Below are 22,570 nucleotides of genomic sequence, written 5' to 3'. Positions count from 1 at the left end.
CTGAACCTGGGTTTTCTGTAAGAACAAGAAACTGCTGAGCTATCTCTCCAACCCCTTGTTCTGTACTTTTTTCTAGTGATCAGCTAATATATATTAAAAAGAGATTCCAATTGATAAATGTCTACTTCAATACCTAGCTTGGGTATCTACAGATTTTATCACTGGTAAGACTTTATAATGGAATTGCTTATACTGGCTATCCGGTTACCAAAGTTGTTAAGTGCAAGATATATACACGCACACACACACACACACACACACACAATGGCTTTTTCAAGACAGGGTTTCATTATGCAGCTCTGGCTATCCTGGAACTCGTTTTGTAGACCAGGCTGGCCTGGAACTCACAGAGGTCTGCCTGCCTCTGCCTCCCAAGCGCTAGGACTACAGGCGTGTGCCACCGCTGCCACCACCACCACAGCTCTTGGTTAAGAGAATCTATTGTCTAGAGAGTATTTGGCAGTATAACTCAGCGGAGCTTTCACTTTTGTAAAAAAAAGTAACAAGCAATAAAAATGTGGGTTTTATTAGTCAACTACAGTCACAACACAGTCATCGTAGATTTCCCCTTCTGTATTCATCCCACCGAAAACAAAACAGAGCAACGTGTTAGTCTGACTCTCCTCAGGTGACCCATCTCCCAGAGTCCCTTGGTTGTCCACAGCATCCCCTTTCTCAGCTTCACAGTTTTGAAGGACAGAATCCGAGTCTTCGTTGTCAGAGGTAGACGTCACTGGCCATGGAATGACACACATGGAGTGGTCCAATCGTCCAGCAGGGAGCAAAGTCTCAAACTGAAGTAAGGTCCAGTGCTGCATTTCTAAGTCGGGGGACAGAACAAAGGGTCCTGTTTCCACAAACTAAGCGATTTTCTGCATCAGTTAAGCCAGGAAGAGGAAGGGAAGGGAAAAAGAAGCTGGGCCTGATGCTGACCACCTGTAATCTCCAGTGCTCTGGAGGCCCAGGCAGGAGCACTGCTGCCGTTTTCAGACCAGCTGGGCTACGCAGAGAAACCCTGTTTTTCTGTGGGGTTTTGTTTGGTATTTGTTTTTAAAAAAAAACATTGTTTTTAAGAGACGTGCATGGGGGTCTGGCCTGCATGTCTGTACCATTTGCATGCCTGGTGCCCAGGGATGCTGGGAGTCATCTTTGCATCCCCAAGTACTGGAGTCACAGGCAGTTGTTAGCTGCAACTGAATCCCTCGTCCTTCACAAGGACAGCAAGCAACTGCCCCTGCGCCACCTCTCCAGTTCTAAGACAGGAGCCCCTTCTGAGCCCAAGCTGTCCTGGAACTTAGATAGCCCACCCTGGCCTTTCGCTCTCAGAAATCCTCCTGCCTCAGACTCCCAGTTACTAGCATTTCAGACATGAATCACCACACCTTTCTTCTGTGTATTAATGATGTCATTCTTTAGTTTTCATTCCTTTGGATTTAATTAGTTAGTGCATGGATGCTCACTCGTGTGCATGTTTGTGTGTATGTCAGGAAAGTGGCCTGAGAAGGACTTCAGATGTCTTCCACTGTCACTTTCGGTCCTAGTTTCCTCTGAGACAGGGTCTTTCCCTGGACCTGAAGCTGCTGTTTCAGGTGAGCCGGCTGCAGCCTGTCTGTGGTCCCCAGTGCTGGGGTTACAGGCACACACGGCCATGCCTGGCTTTAATGGATGCTGGGGATTCAAACTCGGGTCCTCGTGTTGGCACTGTTACCCACTAAAGCCATTTCCCACCCTTCCTTTGAATGTAGACATGAGGGGACCAAAGCATGGTTGTTTAAAGACCAGGAGGGACTCTTGCTCACCTGTGTCATACCTGTACATTGTGTTCAGCACCCCAGTGGCAGTCATTCCCCCAAACACATACACATGTCTTCCCACAGCCACGGCGCTGTGGGCAGCGCAGCCTGCCGGAGCAGCCCCGGTGGGACCAAGTTTCTGCCAGTTCATGTTCGCTGTCACAAGAGAGAGTTTTGCACATGAGCTTAAAACGTGACTTCCTGTTATCTGTTGAAGTCTGCAAAGGGATAATTGAGGAGCATTCACAGGGAGGTGGGTTTTTGTTTTTTTTTTTGCATTGTTGAGATGGAGTCTCTCTGGCCTTGAACCTACTGATGCTGGGATTAAAGGTGTTCAATGCCATGCCTGGGTCGTGGGGATCTCTGAGAGGTAACGGAGAAAGGCTCAGTGTGCGGAACTGTTTTTGAGGGAGGCCAGCTTGAATTGCTCTCTAATCTGGAGCAAGGGATCTACAGTTTTAAACAGCATCTCCTGGGATTCTGATGCTCTTTGGAGTATGCTGAGAAATGTGAAACCTTTAAGAGTGACTGTAAGGTCCTGTGTGTGTGTGTGTCCATACATGCTTGCATGTTTTAAATATATTTTTAAAAGATATGATTTTTCTATCAGGGCACGGTGGTGCATGCATGTAATCTCAGCACTCTGGGAGGCAGAGACAGGTGGATCTCTGTGAGTTGGAGGCCAGCCTGGTCTACAAAGTGAGTCCAGGACAGTCAGGGTTACACAGAGAAACCCTGTCATGAAAAACAAAACAACACACACACACACACACACACACACACACACACACACACACAGAGAAAGATTTGATTTTTTTTTTTTTTTTTAGTCAGGGGGTGGTGGCACACACCTTCAATCCCAGTTCTCAGGAGGCAGAGACAGATGGATCTGAGTTCAAGGTCAGCCTGCTCTACAGAGTGAGTTCCTGGACAGCCAGGGCTACACAGAGAAACTCTTTATTTTATGTGCATGTGTGTTCTGCCTGCATGTTTGTCTGTGCGCCACATTTGTGCATGGTGCCCATGGAGGCCAGAAAAAGGTATTTCATTCCCTTGGACAAAAACTACAATGGCTGTGAGCTGCCATGTGGTGCCAGGAATCAAACCCCAGCCCTCTAGAAGATGGCAACCCATCTCTCCAGCCCTCCAACAGCAGCTTCGACACAGGGTGACCAAAGGAAGGAGACTTGCCAGAGACGCTTGTAAGTGGCACAGCTGGACATACCAAGGCTGCAGAGCCTGCATCCTCTCTGCCGCAACTTTGCAATTCAGCCCTCACTCCCAACACTGTTTTTGTTTTATTGTTTTGGTTTTTCAAAACAGGATTTCTCTGTGTAGCCCTGGCTGTCCTGGAACTCATATGTAGACCAGGCTGGCCTCGAACTCACAAAGATCTGCCTGCCTCTGCCTCCCAAGTGCTGGGAATACAGGTGTGCGCCACCACAGCCTGGCTCCCAACACTATTTTTACATATTCTCAAAAAGGAGCATTTAAATGAAGTACATTCCTATCCCTGGGTTTTACATTAGAACTCGGCATAGGATAATGGACAGTCTTAGAAAATTATCAGCCAAGGGGCCTGGAGTGATGGCTCAGTGGGTAAGCGCACTGGTTGCTCTCCCAGAGGACCTGAGTTCAGTTCCCAGCACCTACACGGCAGCTCACAGCTGTCTGTAACTCCAATTCCAGGGGATCCAACTCTCTCACGAGTGTACATTAAATTTTTAAAAACGTTTGTTTCTCTCTTCCTCTCTTCGTCTGTCTCACTCTAGGGTGTGCCCCTTCCTTTTCTCTCCCACCTGTGCTCATATAATAAACTTCTCCATATCAGAAAAAAATCATTAAAAAGAATTGTCAGACAAGAATGATGCTGCACACTTTTAATCCCAGCACTTGGAGAGAGAGCCAGGTGGATCTGTGAGTTTGAGGCCGATTTGGTCTACACAGTGAATTCCAGGGCAGCCAGGGCTACATAGAGGGAATTTGCCTCAAAACAACAAGACCAAATCCTATCTTATTTGAAACAGCATGAGAGCATATGTCCCAAGTCCCTGAACTCCGCAGTCAAAGCAGGAGAAGTGAGTTTGAGGTTGGGCTACACAGCTAGATCTCTGTGAGTCCAAAGCCAGCCTGGTCTACAAAGCCAGTTCCAAGACAGAGAAACTTGTCTTGAAAACAAATAAATAAATAGAAAAGCTTGTAGCCAATGAAGGAATTCCAGCTGGTGAGCCTGCTTCCTAGGGCCCAGGGTTCTGTATGGACTCAAATACTCTGCAGGGGTGGTCTTGTGCCATCTGCCCATCATCCCTTCGCTCTGGAGTCTGGAGTGAGGCCGCCCTTGTTCATCCTTTCATCCATCCACTCATGAGCAGACAGGTACTCACCCACTATCTGGCCAGACGCAGCAGGGCTGGAAATACACAGATAAAGGAAAGAGGAAGTCCCTCCCTGGATGCAGCTCACAGCTGGAAAGGCTCAGAGGAGAGCCCAGCCCTTCAGGGGCCGAGACATCACTCAGGTGCTCTCTAGCTTTCTCACCCCCCCCCCCCCCCCCCCGGCTTCTGACCATGCAGCCCAGCCAAGACGCAGTTCTGGTCGCCTACCTCTGTTATCCAGACCAGACATGGAGTAAGAGCTAAGGCGCGAAAGAGCTCTAGCTGGGAACAATGTAGAAAAGCGCAATGAGGTCTGGAGAGGTGGCTCAGTGGTTAAGAGCACTGCCTGCTCTTCCAAAGGACCCGGGTTCAACTCCCAGCACCCACATGGCAGCTCACAACTGTCTGTAACTCCAAGATCTGACACCAATGCCCATAAATTAAAATTTAAATAAAATATATATATATATGTGTATGTATATATATATATATATATATATATATATATATATATATATATATATATATAAAAAGAAAAGCACAATGAAAAAGGGCAGGGTGCTGGAGGAGATAACAGTGCCTGCACACACACACACACACACACACACACACACACACACACACAGTCTTTGGGAATGACTGCATTTAAAAATGGATATAGTCGGCAGGTGGCGCATGCCTTTAATCCCAGCACTTGGGAGGCAGAGGTAGGCGGATCTTTGTGAGTTCGAGGCTAGCCTGGTCTACAAAGTGAGTCCAGGACACAGAGAAATCTTGTCTTGAAAAACCAAAGCAGTAAATAAATAAGTAAATAATTAAATAAAAAATAGATACAGTGGGTGTGGTCATGCACACCTATTATCCCAACAGTTGGGAGGCTGAGGCATGGATTTCTATGAGTTCAAGGCCAGCCTGATCTACATAGCAAGCTCTAGGGCAGCCAATGCTATAGGTAGTGTGACTCTGTTTCAGAAAAAGAAAGAAAAAGAAAAAGAAAAAACAAAAGGCAAAAAAAGGGAACAAGCCAGGCAGTGGTGGCACAGGCCTTTAATCCCAGCACTCAGGAGGCAGATGCAGGTGGATCTCTGTGAGGCTGGGACCAGCCTGGTTTACAGAATGAATTCCAGGACAGCCAAGGCTACACAAAGACATCCTGTCTTGAAAAAACAAAAAACAAACAAAAAAAGCAAACAAAAAAAAAACTTAAAAGATGTGTTTTAGGGGCTACAGAGATGGCTCAACCCTTCTTGAAGTTCTAGGTTCAATTCCCAGCACCCACATGACATCTCACAACCACCAGAAACTCTGTTCTAGGGAATACAATGCCTTCTTCTGGCCTCTTCAGGAACTACATACATATGGTACGGACATCCATGCAGGAAAAACACCCACACATAAAATATTTTAAAACTTTAGAAATTTCTTATTTTGGTTGTGAGCCTAGCCTTTAACGGCTGAGCCATTTCTCCATCCCAGGAATTTCTTATTTTTTAACTATGTGCGTGTGGGTGTGCACACATACACAGTTGTCAGCTGAGACCCAGAGGTTTTGGATTCCCTGGAGATGTTTTGAGATGTCTAGTGTGGGTGCTGGGAACTGAACCTGGGTATTCTGAGAGAGCAGTAAGTGCTTTTAACTGCTGAACCATTTCTCCAGCCCCAGTTACTAATAACATATTTATTTTTAAGATTTATTAAATATGTATACAATGTTCTACCTGCATGTGTGCCTGCCTGCCAGAAGAGGGCACCAGATCTCATTATAGAGATAACTGGGAATTGAACTCAGGACCTCCGGAAGAGCAGCCAGTGCTCTTAACCTCTGAGCCATCCCTCCAGCTCCTATTAATGATATATTTTTTTTTTCTTCCTCTTGTTACTCCTGCTCTTCTTCTTTAGGTCTACCTATTTGCCTGTCTGTCTGTCTGTCTACCCACCTACATATCTGATTTACTTATTTAGTGTGTGCAGTGTTTGCCTGCCTGGATGTCTGTGCAGCACCTGCATGCAGTGCCTGTGGAGGACGGAAAAGGGCAACAGACTCTGGGCACGCAGTTGCCTCCTCATGGATGTTGGGAATCCAACCTAGGTCCTGTGGAAAGGGCAGCCAGTGTGCTTCCCGGCTGAGCTGTCTCTCCAGCCTTTCGTTCCTTATTATTCAGACCACGCTTCTCGGAATCTAGGAAAGATTCTAACAGCTAGTCAAGATGGCCACACATTAGAGCAAAGCTGGATTCCTTCAAAGCACATCTTAAAGAATTTTGAATATACGAGGCCCCGGCCTTGTTACACACTTACTTATATCAATGCAATAGAGATCATCAAAGAACTTGTCCCCTGCCAGTCCTCCATGGATGAAGAGCTTTGTTTCTGCTGCCACCATCACGTGGCCATGCCGGGGAGATGGAGGACTTCCGTGTGTCTCTGGCTGAGACCACGTCAGAGCATCTACAAAAGTAAATTCAGGAACACCAGTTGGTATGCCTCTCCAGCACCTCCCAGAGCAGGGGCACCCCAAGAAGGAAGCGACCTTCAGCCCTTTCTCCTCTACCCCCCCACCCCCCCAGTTTACCAGCCATGTAGAACTCAATCCTACTGGACAACCTCTACGTGGCCACTTCTAGGGCTGGAGACTGCAAAGCCACTAACGTAGCATGCTGGGCCCTACATCTGGGTAGTAGGAAGCCATGTCTTGCTTTAGATTGAAAAATATGTCCCTTAAGCTTCAACCAAGAACTTCCCCGAAGTTAAAATAAACGTGTTTGCTTCTTCTGTGAAAAGCCTTCGGAGTTGTTGTTGTTGTTTTCTTTCTCGCTTTGTTTTTGAGAGGAAGAGGAAATCAAATCCAGGGGACTGCACACACTAAGCACGTGCCTAACCACTGCGCTACATCCTACTCAGAGTCACCATCTTTCTGTCATCATTTTTTGTTTTTGAGAGAGGGGCTCGCTATGTAGCCATGGCTAGCCTAGAACTATGTCAACCAGGCTGCCCTCAAATTCACAGAGATCTGCCTGCTTCTGCCCCATAGTGCTGGGATTAGAGACATGTACGAATACAGCCAGCGTGACTTATTTTTTGAGGCAGGGCATGATCTCACACCTGCTGGGATTACAGACACACATCTGCCACGATGCTTGGTTTGTGTGGTGCTAGGGACTCAACGTGGGCAGGCCTGCTGCACGCTAGGCACACGAGGCAAGCACTCTGCTTAGCTCAAAAATCTTTTCTCAAGACCCTGTTTGCTGTTGGAGAGATAACTGAGGCATGCCCGGTCCATACTTGCGTCAAATACGTGCAACTTCATGTCCTGTACGGGCTGGGCACCTCTCTCTCCTCCCCCAAAGACAAATAGCTGGTCTCCAATAGCTGCCGACGATGTGTGGAATGTTCTCGGGGATGGGGGGTCGCCAGTCACTTCTGGTGTGCTCCAAGTCCTGGTTTCTAGTCAGGAGAGAACATAAACACTTGAAAGGCCTAGGCTGGAGGTACTGGCGATCTGTACCTCGGGCCTGCGTGGCTCACATTCTACCACTGATCCACACCTGCAGACCTTCACCATGACTCTTGGTCGTGCTTGCCAGGCACAGCACAACACAGCTTTAGGCAGGGAGCTCATACTCCCGCAAGCCAAGGAGGGACAGGATGATTGATACTAGAGGCTGTCCCGACACGTCCAATGCCCCAAAGCTCAGAAGGAGGAAGTTCAGTTTGGAGTGAGGTCAATATCATGTCTGAGCCCTCATTCGCTCTCCTGACAAGCGTGTACACTCAGGAGCCCAAAGTCTGGTAAATCCATTCCCACTAGATGCCAGAGTCCAACTGTGCCGAAGTCCCTAGAAAATATGGCCATTAAAAGAAAGTAGATGGCTCCAGAGAGCACTCAGAGGTTAAGAGCCCTGACTCCTCTTCTAGAAGTCCTGAGTTCAATTCCCAGCAACCACATGGTGGCTCACAACCATCTGTAATGGGATCCGATACCTTCTTCAGGCATGCAGGTGTATATGAAGACAGAACACTCACATACATAAAATACATTAAAAAAGAGAAAAAGCAAGAAAGAGACAATCTCACTGCAATTTCAGAGGCACAATATATAACCTGACTGAATAATAAATGACAAACAAACAAACATCGCCTTATCCCTTCTCAAATCGGGACTGAAGCCAAGCTACACTGTTATGTGCTTACAGGTGGTATGGCTAGCAGGTGGTTGCTGGGCTTTAAACACTTTGTTTTTGTTTTGCTTTTTCGAGACAGGGTTTCTCTGTGTAGCCTTGGCCGTCCTGGACTCACTTTGTAGACCAGGCTGGCCTCCAACTCACAGAGATCCGCCTGCCTCTGCCTCCCGAGTGCTGGGATTAAAGGCATGCGCCACCCACGCCAGGCATTTTAACACATGTTTAACATTTATTTTATTTGATGTGTATCAGTATCCTGCCTGGAACTATGTATGTGCGCCATATGCGTGCCTAGTGCTCATAGAGGCCAGAAGAGGGCGTCAGATCATCTGGACTGGAGTTACAGACAGCCGTGAGCCCCTATGCGGGCACTGGGAATCGAACCTGGGTCCTCTGTCAGAGCAACAACTTCTCTAAACCACTCAGCCATCTCTCCAGCCCCGGTCTGAACAGGTTTTGTTGTTGTTTGCTTGTTTGTTTTTGGAGACAGGGTTTCTCTGTTTCTCTGGCTGTCCTGGAACTCCTTTTGTAGACCAGGCTGGCCTCCAACTCAGAGATCATCCCGCCTCTGCCTGCCGAGTGTTGTTGAATGGTTTTTATAATACCATGTTCTGTGTGTTTTCTACCGTTCTGTCTTTAAAACAAAAGCTCACCACGTGAGGGACACAGGGATGTTTCTTTCCTTTCAAAAGAAAGGTGACTGTTACAAAAGCAACGCACTCAGTACTCAGTGCCTTCCTCAGGCAGGACGGTCACCCAAGCTCTCTGTCCCTCCCTGGTTCTCACTCACCCCTGAGAGAGGGGTGGAAGGCCAGACACGTTGTAGGCCCTCTGAAGAGGAGAGCAGAGGTTCGAAGCCAGATCTGTCAGAGTCCCATACTAGTGTCATCAAACTGAGTATTTCTTTTCTTTCTTTCTTTCTTTCTTTCTTTCTTTTCTCTTCTCTTCTTTCTTTCTTTCTTATTTCTTTTTTTTAAAGATTTATTTATTTATCATGGATACAGTGCTCTGCCTGCATGTACACCTGCAGGCCAGAAGAGGGCACTAGATCACATTATTGATGGTTGGGAGCCACCTTGTGGTAGCTGGGACTAGAACTCAGGACCTGTGGAAGAGCAGCCTCTTAACCTCTTAACCTCTGAGCCATCTCTCCAGCCTCGAGTATTATTTCTTGTCTAGAAAAACTCTGAGCCTTTTGAAAAAGATCTGCGCTCATGCCGGGCAGTGATGGCGCACGCCTTTAATCCCAGCACATGGGTGGATCGCTGTGAGTTCGAGGCCAGCCTGGTCAACAAAGTGAGTCCAGGACAGCCAAGGCTACACAGAGAAACCCTGACTCAAAAAACCAAAATAATAATAATAATAATAATAATAATAATAATAATAATAATAATAATAATAATAATAATAATAATAATAATAATAAAATCTGCGTTCAACATACAAAACGCCACACAAGGCATTTGCAATGCATGTGGGAGTACATGTGGAAGGGGCTGTGGCCTTTATCAAAGCATAGAGACCGCTCAAGAACTGCAGATCAAGGCAGGGCTTGGCTCCCAGGAACTGAAACTCAACCTGGGTATGGTGGCTGGCTCAAGCTTGTAATTGCAGAACAAGTCAGGAAGACTGAGCCTACACTCGCAAGCAAACAGAGTAAACAAAGTGACCATCTCTGAGAAAAGCCTTCCAGAGTCTCACTGGTTTGTTTTTGTTGTTTTGTCTTGAGTTAGGGTTTCACTACTTAAGCCCAGCTGGCTTGCAATTGCTATGTAGGCCTTGCTGGCCTCAGACTCCGAGAGAGCTGCCTGCCTTGGTCTTCAGAATGCTGGGCTTATAGGCCTGTAGGTTTTTTTGTTTTGTTTTTGTTTTTAAATAAATGCTGTCATCCAGAGCCAAAAGGACTGGCCCCAGGACATACTTGTGAACTTAACACTTATGACACTGTGACAGGAGGATCTTGGTTCCAGGCTAGCCCGGGGTTACAGAGTGAGGACAGCCCCACCCCTCTCCCAGCCACCTTTTAAAAGGAGGATTTCCAGAATTGATTTCCAATTTTCTTTTTCTTTTTTTAAAGATTTATTTATTTATTATATATACAATGTTCTGCCTGCATATATGCCTGTATACCAGAAGAGGGCATCAGATCTTGTTATATATGGTTATGAGCCACCATGTGTTTGCTGGGACTTGAACTCAGGACCTCTGGAAGAGCAGACAGGGCTCTTTAACCACTGAGCCATCTCTCCAGACCTGATTTCCAATTTTCAAATCTGTGTGGATTAGTAACAGTGACTGTTAGCTGCTGATTTAAATCCTCAACAAGTTCCTAAGGGAGGAACCATTACTGTCCCACTGGGACAGGAAAGAAAACTGAGGCAGAGACAAGCTTTGCTTAAGGTCGTGGGTAAGTGCACAGCAAAACACACACTCAACCTGAACTATTTCTCCCCCAAGTTCTAGGAATCAAACCAAGAGATTCAGACACACCAGACTCTACTTCTGCCTATCCCTGGGCCTGATCTCAACTGTCGACTGTCACACTAGCCCAGAACAGCCTTGAACTTGTGACCTTTCTGCCTCAGCTTCCCCAGTAGCTGGGGTTCCAGGCCTGTACTACCAGACCCAGCTTAACCACGATACTCTATAATGGTGTTCCAGATAAAACAGCTTCAGTGCAGGCCAGGAGACCAGTGGAGAGTGTACTTCATAACTGATTGTGTTCTGGACTCCAGAAACAATGAGAAAAGCCTTCGCCTCAAAGCATTTACGTTCTAGCCACAGTGATGCACGCCTTTGATCCCCGGACTTGGGAGTAGAGGCTGGTGCATGTCTGGGAGATTGATGTCAGCCTGGTCTACATAAACAGTTCCAGGCCAGCCAGGCCTACACACTGAGACCCTGTCTCAAGACAAAAAGAAAAAGGAAAAAAGAAGGAAAAGAAAGTGGTGGTGGCTCAAGCCTTTAATCCCAGCACTCAGGAAGCAGAGGCAGATGGATCTCTGTGAGTTCAAGGCTAGCCTGGTTTACAGAGAAAGTCCCATGATGGGGACTCTGTCTCTAAAACACACACACACACACACCAAACACAAAGAAAAGGAAGGCAGGAAGGAAGCAAGGAAGCAAGGAAGGAAGGGGGAGGCTAGAGAGATGGCACAAACGTTAAGAACACTTGCTGTTCTTCCAAAGGTGTGGTTTCCAGCACCTACTTCGTGGATCACAACCGTGAGTAACACCAGCTCTAGGGGGGATCTGATGCCCTCTTCTGGCCTTCTTAGGGACTGCAGGTACATGGTGCACAGACCAACATGCAGGTAAAACACTCAAACAGGTTTTTTAAAAAATTTAAGCATTAAAAAAAAAAAAAAAAGGCATTTACATTCCAGGCAGGGAGGGCAGGGAGAATTACAAACCAATCAAATGAGTGTCTAAAAAGATACTTTCAAACACTACAAAGAAATTTCAATATTTGAGACAAAAGAAAATTCAATCCTATCAGGTCCTTGCATGGCACCTTCCATCGCTTGGGGGCAGGTGATGAGTCCTCAGCTAGCCAGGTGCATTTGATCCCAGGGACCCACATGGTCAAAGGAGGGAACTGACTTCCACAAGCTGTCCTCTGGCTTCCACATGTACAACATTGAATGTATATGCCCCCCTCACACACACACATACACAGACACACACACACACAAATTCAAAAATTCAAAAAAAAAAAAAAAAAAAAAAGTTGGGCATGGTGGCGCACGCCTTTAATCCCAGCACTTGGGAGGCAGAGGCAGGCGGATCTCTGTGAGTTCGAGGCCAGCCTGGTCTACAAAGAGAGTCCAGGACAGCCAAGGCTAACACAGAGAGACCCTGTCTCGAAAAAAAATAAAATCCATAAATTTCTATTTCTATGAGGGTCAGCAAAGTACAATAGGTCAGTTGGGGCGATGGCAAGTCCATGCACAGCAACACAGCTGCCTCCATATGTGTATGGAAAAGAGGAAATAGACACCATCTGTCTGTCTACTCACCAGGATCCAGGACTTGCAGACAATTTCGGTTTCCTGACTGGTCTGCACCTCCAAACACCCAGATGCTGTGAGGGGTGCAGGAGGGGATGAAGCTGGCATGTTCATACCGAGGCAGAAGACCTTCCCTGGTGGCCGTGTTCCACTGCAGTGTTTCTAGAAAACATTCACCCAGTCCTTAGATTGCGGCTGTCAGCGGGTAATTCTGGCTGACAAATTTGGGGATGGTAGTGGAAACAAAGGCACAAGCATAAGTGACCAACCTCGGACGGGAACAGAAACTCTGAAGTGTTCGCTAGTATACACGGTCAGCCTGTCTGCCTGGCCCGTGAACCCTTTCATTGAAACGGTCTCCATTCTTCCCCCCAGAGTCCAGGGGACATCCGTATAACACTAACTTTCTAGTTGTAACTAACTAACAGGGCTGGAGGTGGCTGCTTGGCTCAGCTGGTCCACTTGGATCCAGTTTCCACTCTCTCATGAGCCTGGGCTATTATTCTTTTCTTTCTTTCTTTCTTTCTTTCTTTCTTTCTTTCTTTCTTTCTTTCTTTCTGTCCTTAGATTCTGCAAAACACTCCTGGAATCTATAAGATCTCCACCCCCACCCCTCACCCCCCCCAAGAGTGGGCAAACAGAAATAACAAGGCCTAAAACAACTAATTCTTTTAGTTAGCAAATCACTAACTCAGGACCTTATAGGCACCGTGCTGTTAGCTAACGACAGCTGCAACAGGACACTGTGGTCCAGGTGGCCTTGCTAAGGTCGCCGTGGCCCCCAGAACTTGCAGGAACACGATTGAAGCTGGCATGGTGGCACACGTCTGGGATCCCAGTAGGTGGAAAGTGGAGGCAGAAGGACTGAGTTTGAGGCCAGCCTGGGCTATACAGAGAACTCAAGGCTAGAATGGACTGCCTAGGTGGATCCTGTCACAGACAGACAGAACAGACAGACAGACAGACAGACATGATATAGCTGAGCTAGAAGGTATGCTCCTCGAGGGCTACCTTGGTTTGTCTAGTGCTGAGTAGAGATTCCAGGGCCTGCACAGCAGAGAGAGAGAGAGATTGTGGTGACTCTGTGAATGACGACCGCATCTATAGGTCTAAATGATGGCTGCCTTGTAACCATGCGGGAACACTGATGTTAGACCTCTTAAAATTGTTATGAGAAGCCCAGCTATGGCAACTGAAAGTTTCTAATTACATTCTATTTCCCTTGTGTGTGTGCCACAGCCTATGTGTGGAGGTCAGAGAACAGCTTCTTTCCATCAAGAGGGTCCCAGAGGCCGGGCGTGGTGGCGCACACCTTTAGTCCCAGCACTCGGGATGCAGAGGCAGGAGGATTTCTGTGAGTTCGAGGTCAGCCTGGTCTACAGAGTGAGTCTAGAACAGCCAAGGCTACACAGAGAAACCCTGTCTTGAAAAACCAAAAGAAAAAAAAAAAAAAAAAAAAAAAAAAGAGAGATTCCCAGGGATAAACTCAGATGAGGGTTGGCAATGGTTCTCTTTACCCGCTAAGCCATCTGTCCAGCCTCCTTTCTGTTGTTTCAGTTTTGAATCGCTCGCTCACAGACCACCTATGCATACAGAAATGGACCCAGCTGGGACTGGAGAGAGGGGCCTGCTAGAGGCACTTGCTAATCTTGCAGAGGACCCAAGCTCAACTCTCAGTATGGATGGAATTCCAACTCTAGGGGACCCAGCGTCTCCGACTTGCAAGGGCACTGGCACTCATACGCACATGCCTCACACATATTTAAAAATAGGATAATGGGCTGGAGCGGTGGCGGCTCGGCAGTTAGAATGCCCAGGTTCTGTTCCCATGGGGCCTTACAGTTCTCTTAAGTCCAGTTCCAATGGGTTCAACTCCCTCTATGGCACACACACAGACATGTAGGTAAACACTAATACACATGAAATATATTTCTTAAAGTAATTCTTTAAGTCAATCATCTCTATTTTTAAAAATAAATAAAACAAATCTTGCTGGGTCGTGGTGGTGCACACTTCTAAACCCAACAGAGGCAGGCAGATCTCTGAGTTCAAGGTCAGCCTGGTTTTTGGGGTGAATTCCAGGTTAGTCAGGGCTACAGAGAGAAACCTTGTCTCAAAACAAAAACAAACAAACAAAAAACCCCCCAAAACAAATCTTTAAAAAAATTGACCAAGTTGTCCGCTAACCTCCATGTGTGTGTACAAAATAAAAATCGTAATGGAAATATTAATACCTGGACTGGGTGTGATGGCACACACCTTTAATCCAATCTCCTAACACTTGGAAGGCAGAGGCAGGTGCATCTTTGTGAGTTCAAGACCACTCTGGTCTAGATATCAAGTTCCAGGATAGCCAGGGCTATAGAGAGAGATCCTGTCTCCAAAAAAAAAAAAAAAAAAAAAATCAATGTGTATTTATGAATCTTATAGAAAAATATACTTATGAATATATATTTATAAATACACACCACACACAATTATAACAGAAATGTTACGTGACCATGCCCAAACATATACGTGGTCACCAACTTTCAACTCTGCGTTTTGTATAGCACATAGCAATAATTTGTTCACAGTTTTGTTCATTCATTTATTCATTCATCTAAATACAAAGTGCCTGCTCTGGTTATATGCTCTAGCAGTGGGTGGTGATACAATCATAAGTAGAACAGCTTCAGTCTGTTCCCAAGGACCTTATACTCTGGTGCAGTAAGATCTTCAAAGGGGCCGGGCGTGGTGGCGCACGCCTTTAATCCCAGCACTTAGGAAGCGGAGGCAGGTGGATCGCTGTGAGTTCGAGGCCAGCCTGGTCTACAAAGCAAGTCGAGGACAGCCAAGGCTACACAGAGAAACCCTGTCTTGAAAAACAAAAAACAAACAAACAAACAAAAAGTTCTTCAAAGGGGGAACTGGGAACATATATGACAGCGTGGATACAGAGGACCATAGTGTGTTCGTCAGTCTAGAGCTGGAGAGCAAGCTTCCAGGCAGGAGGGACACTGAATCCAGGACCGGCCAGATGACAAGGATGGAGAGGAGCTTCTCATGCGGAGGGGACAGCATGAGCAATGGCTTGGAGGCCAGAGAGCTCAAGGCGCGCTCAAGGGACTGATGGATATTCAGTGCAGTGAATGTGGCGTGTGGGAGAGCAGGGAAAGAGAGGATGAGGAAGGAGCTCAGCTGAGAGAGCACTGGCCTCACATACGAGGAGCCCAGGGCTTGATCAACAGCATTGCCTAGACCAGGTGAAGGAGCACAGAGATGTCCTTGGGAGGATCACAAGTTCAAGGTCATGCTCAGCCTCTCCATGAGTTCAAGTCCAGCCTGAGCTACATGAGGCTGCTTCAAAACAAAGTAACACCCCCGCCTGGACCAAAACGCAACACTTCCTGGGAAGGGATGGAATGTGCATGCATTGTGCACTGAGCCAACATGGATGCAAGGTAGACCAGAGTGAACCTGATTCCAAGTCTAGCCGGAAGACGGCAGTGGCGTGACCTGTGGTCATGGGAAGGGACAAACACAGTGGGAGGCAGATAAAAGCAAGACCTGATGATGAATTTGAAGGTGGACAGAAGGAGAAATGAGGGCCATTGATGCCCCCTAGAACTGTTAACAAATAACCAATTTCTGAATTTCCAGGGCTCAATACAGACTCTTCCCCAAATTAAGGATGTGCTGAACAGGTGGGCGTGTGCTAAGGGTCAGCTGAGACCTTAGGGACCAATAAAGATGTTTCTCTATTTTTTTCTTCTTTTTGTGAGACAGGGGTTCTCTTTGAAACAGCCCTGGCTGTTCTGGAACTCTATAGACCAGGCTGGCCTCGAACTCAAGAGATCAGCCTGTCTCTGCCTCCTGAGTCTTGGGATTAAAGGCATGGGCCACCATGCTGGGCTGATATTCCTCTCTTTAAGAGGAAAACTCTGTTGTCTGGTCTGAGTTGGTATTATTATTATTACTATTATTATTAGTAGTAGTAGTAGTAGTTTTGGACAGGGTCTGTGTTTTCCTGGCCTGGAACATCTATATAGACCAGGCTTCCAGGACTATCTTGCCTCTGCCTCCCCAGGGCTGGTACCAAAGATGTTCACCACCACAGCCAGAAGAGCTGGCCTCTTTAGGAACACCCTGCAGCATTGATCTTACCCAAATCCATGCTGTGTACATCTGAGAAGCTTTGGTTTGGATTCGCTCCCCCTACGATAAAGACTTTTCCTCTCTTCGCATCACCAACTGGGTGGAAATATGAGCAGCTGTGGCCAACTCGAGGGCAGGGTCTGTCTCCAGGGCGACTCAAAGTGTACCTGCCAAAGGGAAGATGTGTTCAGGAGGCCTGTATGGGAAGACTCTTCCGTCCCTCACAAAACAGTCACCAGGATGAAAGGCGTGGCACACATACCAATGATTTACATTTTAATTATGACTCATGTATGTGAGTACGTGTATTTGCCACAGTGCAAATGCGGAGGTTAGAGGAAATATGTACAATTGGTTCTCTCCTTCCACCTTTCTGTGGGTTCCAGAGGCTGAACCAGGCTTACTGGGCAAGTGGCTTCAGCTGCTAAGCTGTCTCACTGGCTCTCTCCTGCTTTCTAAGGTATATCCAGCAGAGAGAGAGTGCCACAATCCTGACTAACTGTTTCCCTTTGCCCAGTGTCTGCCGGCTTTTCAGTTTTGTCTGGACTTTTAACTCACACGGGGCTCTGTGGCACACAGGGGAACAGAGATCAGCGATGTACACTGCTGTGCCTTGGCACCATCGGGGCGTTATGAGTGTGGCGGGTGGAGTCAGATGGACCTGGCCCACGTGTGAGCTCCAGCACTTTCTAGATGTGAGGCATTTGGGAGTCACTTGACCTTCCTGAAGCTCAGTTTGCTCTATTAGGAAGCAAGGCTTCTCACTTCCAAAGGGAGCGGTGAAGACTTAAGCAGAGCTTGCAAGGGTGCAAGCAGTGGCTTAGCTAATAGCTAGTAGCTAGGGGATCATCTTATTCACAGGGACACCCATGGTGCCAAGGCCCTGGTCAACAGCCAATGATGCCTCCCTGTGGAGAAAATTCTCCAGAATGCATGGATTAAGCCCCATAAGGATTGTATAAAATCCATTAAGAGCCTTTCTGGGCTTGGAAACCTCAACCAAATGGAACCCAAGCTGAAATGCAGGACCAGGGATCGCCCCCCCCATGCCCCCCCCCCAGTCCCCACCGCGCTACATTTATTTTGGTTCTTAACAACAACAACAACAAAGCATTTCAAGCTTTCAAAACAAAAATGTAGTTTGAGACAGGGTCTCATAAAGTCTGGGCTGGCCTTGCAGCTCCAGGCAGCCCAGGAAGACCTTAAGCTCCCGATACTCCTGCTGCGCCTCCCCCGCCCCCAAAAAGCGTGGGATTCCAGGTGTGCTAGGGCACACAGTGAATAGGACTATTTCCAGACGGTTCTCTGGGTCCTGTCTCATCTGACCTCTCTGGTTGGCACTCCTGACGCCTCCCTGTTTCCTGCATCTTTTCCAGAATCTGGAATCTGCTCTGGGTGGTGTTCTCACCTTCTGGCAGCTGCTTCCTTCTCTCTCTGATTCCAGCCTCCCAGTACCCTAGGAATCCCATTCCCTCAGTCTGTGTTTGCTTTTCGGATTCACTCCCTCACTCCCTCTGTCCTGGTGGTTTCTACGGGACACCCATCTCTGTCACTATCAGTGATTTCAGGATCCGCCCCCCCCCCTTCAGATCTGTTCTGACATGTGGATTTGTGTAGCATTTAAAGGTCACGTGGATATCTTTCATTGCCTTCACAGCCAAAGAAAAGTTTGACCATAAAAGTTCTTTTTGTTGCTGGGCGTGGTGGCTCACACCTTTAATCCCAGCACTCAGGAGGCAGAGGCAGGTGGAGTTTGATGTGAGTTCGAGGCCAGCCTGGCCTACAAAGTGAGTCCAAGACAGCCAAGGCTACACAGAGAAATCTTGTCTTGAAAAACCAAAACCAAGGGCTGGAGAGATGGCTCAGAGGTTAAGAGCACTGACTGATCTTCCAGAGGTCCTGAGTTGAATTCCCAGCAACCACGTGGTGGCTCACAACCATCTATAATGTAGTCTGATGCCCTCTTGTGGCCTGTAGATGTACATGTAGGACACTGTATCAATAATAAATAAATCTTTAAAAAAAATCTTTCGCCACTGTCCAGGCTAGCCTTGAACTTCAAGGGACCCTATTACTGTCTGAATACTAGACTGCCTGTCTCAAAACAAAACAAGGCCATCTTGGCGGCCATGCCTATAATGCCAGCAGTTAGGAGGCTGAGAAAGGAGGATTTCTAAAAGTTAGGACCCAACCTGGGCTACATGAGAATCTGTCTCAAACAACAAAACAGCAAAAGAAGAAGTAACTGCAATAAACACATAAATCTTTAGGAAAAAGAAAAGACATTTGAGGTTGGACAGACAGGTACAAGCAGATTGTGCAGGCTCTCATTTAAGGTGCTTGCTTTATCACATGTTCAGCGCTGGGGATCGAACTCGGGATATCGCACATGCTAGGCAGAGCTCTGCAACCAAGCTGCATTCCCACTTCTCTAGAGGGCTTTACCCTAGAGCTCACGTGTGATGATGGCTCTGGAGCAAGGCAGAGCCTGGGAAGTGGGCATGGAGGCTCAGCTGGAGACCTGTGGGAAGGAACACTGCACCTCTCTCAGCCTTCTATTGGTCCCTCAGTGCTTGTCATACGCCATCGCTTGCTCTGCCTCTAGCATCACTACATAGGGACTTTCGGAGCCTATACAGCAGGTGTCACTGTTAGCCAGTGTGAGATGTCAAATGAAGGGTTTAACAAACAGCCAACGAACACGGAGACCGGTATAATCCAAATTCAATTCCCTAAAGTCACAGCTGGGGAGGGACCTAAGAGTTGGGAGCCGAGGATGCCAGATGCCCAGTGCTTTATGGTTGCTGGTAAACAGATTTTAATAAAATTAACAGCTGCTCTGTGATAATTATTGCCCCCCCACCCCCGCCCATCTTTCCTCTGAAGACCTTCCCAGACAGTTTGAGTCTAATTAGCACAGTTTCATTGCTGCCCCTTTGCAATGACGCTCAAGTGTGTCAGTAAACTACATATAAATGAAAGAAAAACTCAGGTTCTTGTGGGTGTTTGAATCGTTGCTTACAGACCATGTAGCTTTCCTGGGCTTGTCTCCGGGCTCCAAGACTGGCAGCTGCTTCATGATGTCCTGTGCAGGAGAGAGGAAGGCCGTGTTCAGGCATCCGTCCACCCCACCACAAATCCAGCTGTACCCCTCGCAAACCTTTCTTACTGGAATGTGTAGGCGCTCAGCGGTAGAGTGGGAGGATGAGCAAGGGGCCCCGTTGGATCCCCAAAACTGGGAAGGAAACAAACAAACAAACAAAAAAGACAAAAAAACCAAACCTTTTGAGGTTGAACGCACTAAGTTGAAAGGACTGACAAATCCCAATCGGTAGAATCCTTTCTTCTTCTGAAACAAGAGCTCTAGTAGCCCAGGCTGACCTCCAACCCCAGGCAATCCTGCTTCAGTACTGTATGTGTGTGTCTTATCCTCAACCCCCCCCATCAGCATGCCCCCCCCCCACCGACCATGATATGGTCCATACCCAGGGCCTTACACATGGCGGGGAAGTGTTGATCTCAAGTTATACTCCAGTCCTTGACACAACATAGCTACTGAAGTGTTTCAGCTAATGTGAGTCTCATAAGGGATGAGAATGTATCAAATGTCAGAAGTCTTAAAAATCCTTATTACAGATAAAACAGGTTAGCCAGGCAGTGGTGGCTCACGCCTTTAATCCCAGCACTTGGGAGGCAGAGGCAGGGGAATCTAAGTTCAAAGCCTGACTGGTCCAAAGAGTGAGTTCCAAGACAGCTGGGGCTACACAGAGAAACTCTGTCTCAAAAAACAAAAACAAACAAAAACTGTACCTTCCCCACCCAAACAAAAAGCCCACAGGCAAAACAGAGTGCAATAATGCAGGAGGTACAAATCAGAACAGTGTACGCTACATATATATGCAAATGCCATAATGAAACACACAGTTCTGCAGGCTAACTTAAAAACTGGATTAAAATTGGGGGGCTGGAGAGATGGCTCAGAGATTAAGAGCACTGTTTGCTTTTCCAGAGGGCCTGAGTTCAATTTCCTAGCAACCACATGGTGGCTCACAACTATCTATAAAATGATCTGATGCCCTCAGGCAGAGCACTGTATACATAATAATAAATAAATAAACCTTAAAAAAAATCAGATTCAGTGGCACATGCCTGTAATCCCAGCACTCGGGGAGGCAGAGGCAGGCGCATCTCTGTGAGTTTGAGGCCAGCCTGGTCTACAAATTGAGTCTAGGACAGTCAAAGCTACACAGAGAAACCCCGTCTTGAAAAAAAAAAAAAAAAGAATTACAAATATATTTTAAGAGCCAGGCTCTGGTTTAATCCCAGCACTGGTGAGACAGAGGCAAGTGAGTATGTGATTTCAATGCCAGCCTAGTGTACATAGTGAGTTCCAGGACATCCAGGGCTAATCCTGCCTCAACAAACAACAAACAAACAAATAGAAAGATATACACACATATATATAGATACATACGTACATATAATAGAACAACTAAGAACCTGATTAATACTGAATTCTGAGATACATCGTGGTCTCAACATGCCACAGAAAACCAAGCTTTCTGGTCTACATCTTTTTGTTGTCTCACTGTGTAAGTCCATCTATCCTGGATGGCCTGTGTCTTTTTGGGGGGCCTCCTCTGCAATACTGAGCGGAGGACCCCTTACATAACTTGCACTGCCTTGTCCACTGGGGATTTATTAGCATTAGCAATCGCTCTGTGGTAATTACTGCCTCCCCATCGTTCCTTCCTGCCAACCTGCACACTGCTAGTTGATATTTAAAGCCAGTGTCAAGGAGTTGGGTGTGGCTCTGTGGTAGAGTGCGTGTTTAGCGTGGGCAAGGCCCTGGCTTAATTCCAATTCCCTTAGTGGGAGGCAGGGAGGCAGAGGCAGGTGAATCAATGTGAGTTCCAGGCCAGCCTGGTCTACAGATCTAGATCCAGGGCAGCCAAGGCTACACAGAAAAACCTTGTCTCAAAAAACAAACAAACAAACAACAAACAAACAAACAAACAAAAGACATGTTCCCTTTTCAGTCTCTCAAGTCACTGCTCCCGCCTCAGGGATCAGCAATACACATAACACACACACACACACACACACACACACACACACACACACACACACACTTGGCAGGGAGGCTTAATCAGCAGAAGTTGGGCTTGGACCCCTATATGATAGTAGGGATTTATAGCCACCATGTTACAGAAATCATTCTAAATGTAATTATTTTTGTTTAAGTTATTACTTATTTAGAGCCAAGATCTCAGGTAGTCTAGGCTAGCCTTGACTCATTTTGTAGCCAAGGATGACCTTGAACTTCTGCTGCTCTTGCCTCCACCTCCCAAAAGCTGACATTACAAGCAAATACCACCATACCTGGTTTTATGCAGTATTGGGGCTCGAACCCCCAAGGCTTAGTTGTCGCTAGGCAAGCACTCTGCTGGCTGAACTACACCCTCAGACCCCTGAATGTAACTATCCATTTAAAAGTCTGTAGTCAGGCAAGGCGGTGCACTACCCTGGCACTTGGGAGGCTTGAGGTTTAGTGGAGGCCCGCGCTACATAGCGAGACTCTTGTCACAAAATAATAACAGAAAACCATCTAGACTAGATTCCAAAATCTTAGCCTTCTGATTCATTCTGATAACTTACCAGTAGACCCGCAGTGAGCAGAAGTGAAAGACAAACCAATGAAGAAAAGGGATTAAAGGAGAGATGCACCGATGAGGCCCACCTGCGGTTTAGGCTACTGACCAAGGGTCAGAAAGGGCTCAGAGGGGCCCGGTCCGCATGGCGGGGACTCTCCTAGCCACCTCCTTTAGGTCCCCTCTCCGGGCCACATCTCCGCGTGAAAGAAGTCAGGGTCAGGGAGAAATGGCTGCCTATTTTCTGCTAATGTGGCCGGCCGGAGACCAGGAACACTGCCCGGGATACCGTGCTCAGACCCCACGGCTTTAAGGGAAGGGGTCCGCTCTCTTCCAGATGGGGGAGCCCGGAGATCATAGGCCAGCACCAATTACCTACCGCAGCCCGGGGTTTGTCCTGGATGTGGCTCCACCCATGGGGCG

At 47.2% G+C, this 22,570-nt stretch overlaps 1 protein-coding gene across 1 annotated transcript; it reads right to left on the bottom strand.

Annotated features, from left to right (window-relative positions):
* Positions 1-510: 510 nt before the first annotated feature.
* Rabepk (Rab9 effector protein with kelch motifs) lies at positions 511-22,570 on the bottom strand. The gene is made up of 8 exons (XM_051166665.1): positions 22,155-22,570; positions 19,523-19,581; positions 16,506-16,663; positions 12,369-12,521; positions 7,451-7,612; positions 6,467-6,616; positions 1,800-1,949; positions 511-820 (listed from the first exon to the last, which is right to left on the bottom strand). The coding sequence occupies exons 2-8, from the start codon at positions 19,573-19,575 to the stop codon at positions 528-530; spliced, it is 1,119 nt and encodes a 372-aa protein (XP_051022622.1). The 5' UTR covers positions 19,576-19,581; positions 22,155-22,570; the 3' UTR covers positions 511-527.

The sequence above is a fragment of the Acomys russatus genome, chromosome 24 (assembly GCF_903995435.1).
Source record: "Acomys russatus chromosome 24, mAcoRus1.1, whole genome shotgun sequence".
Lineage (NCBI taxonomy): Eukaryota > Metazoa > Chordata > Mammalia > Rodentia > Muridae > Acomys > Acomys russatus.
This window is presented reverse-complemented; position numbering and strand designations above follow the sequence as displayed.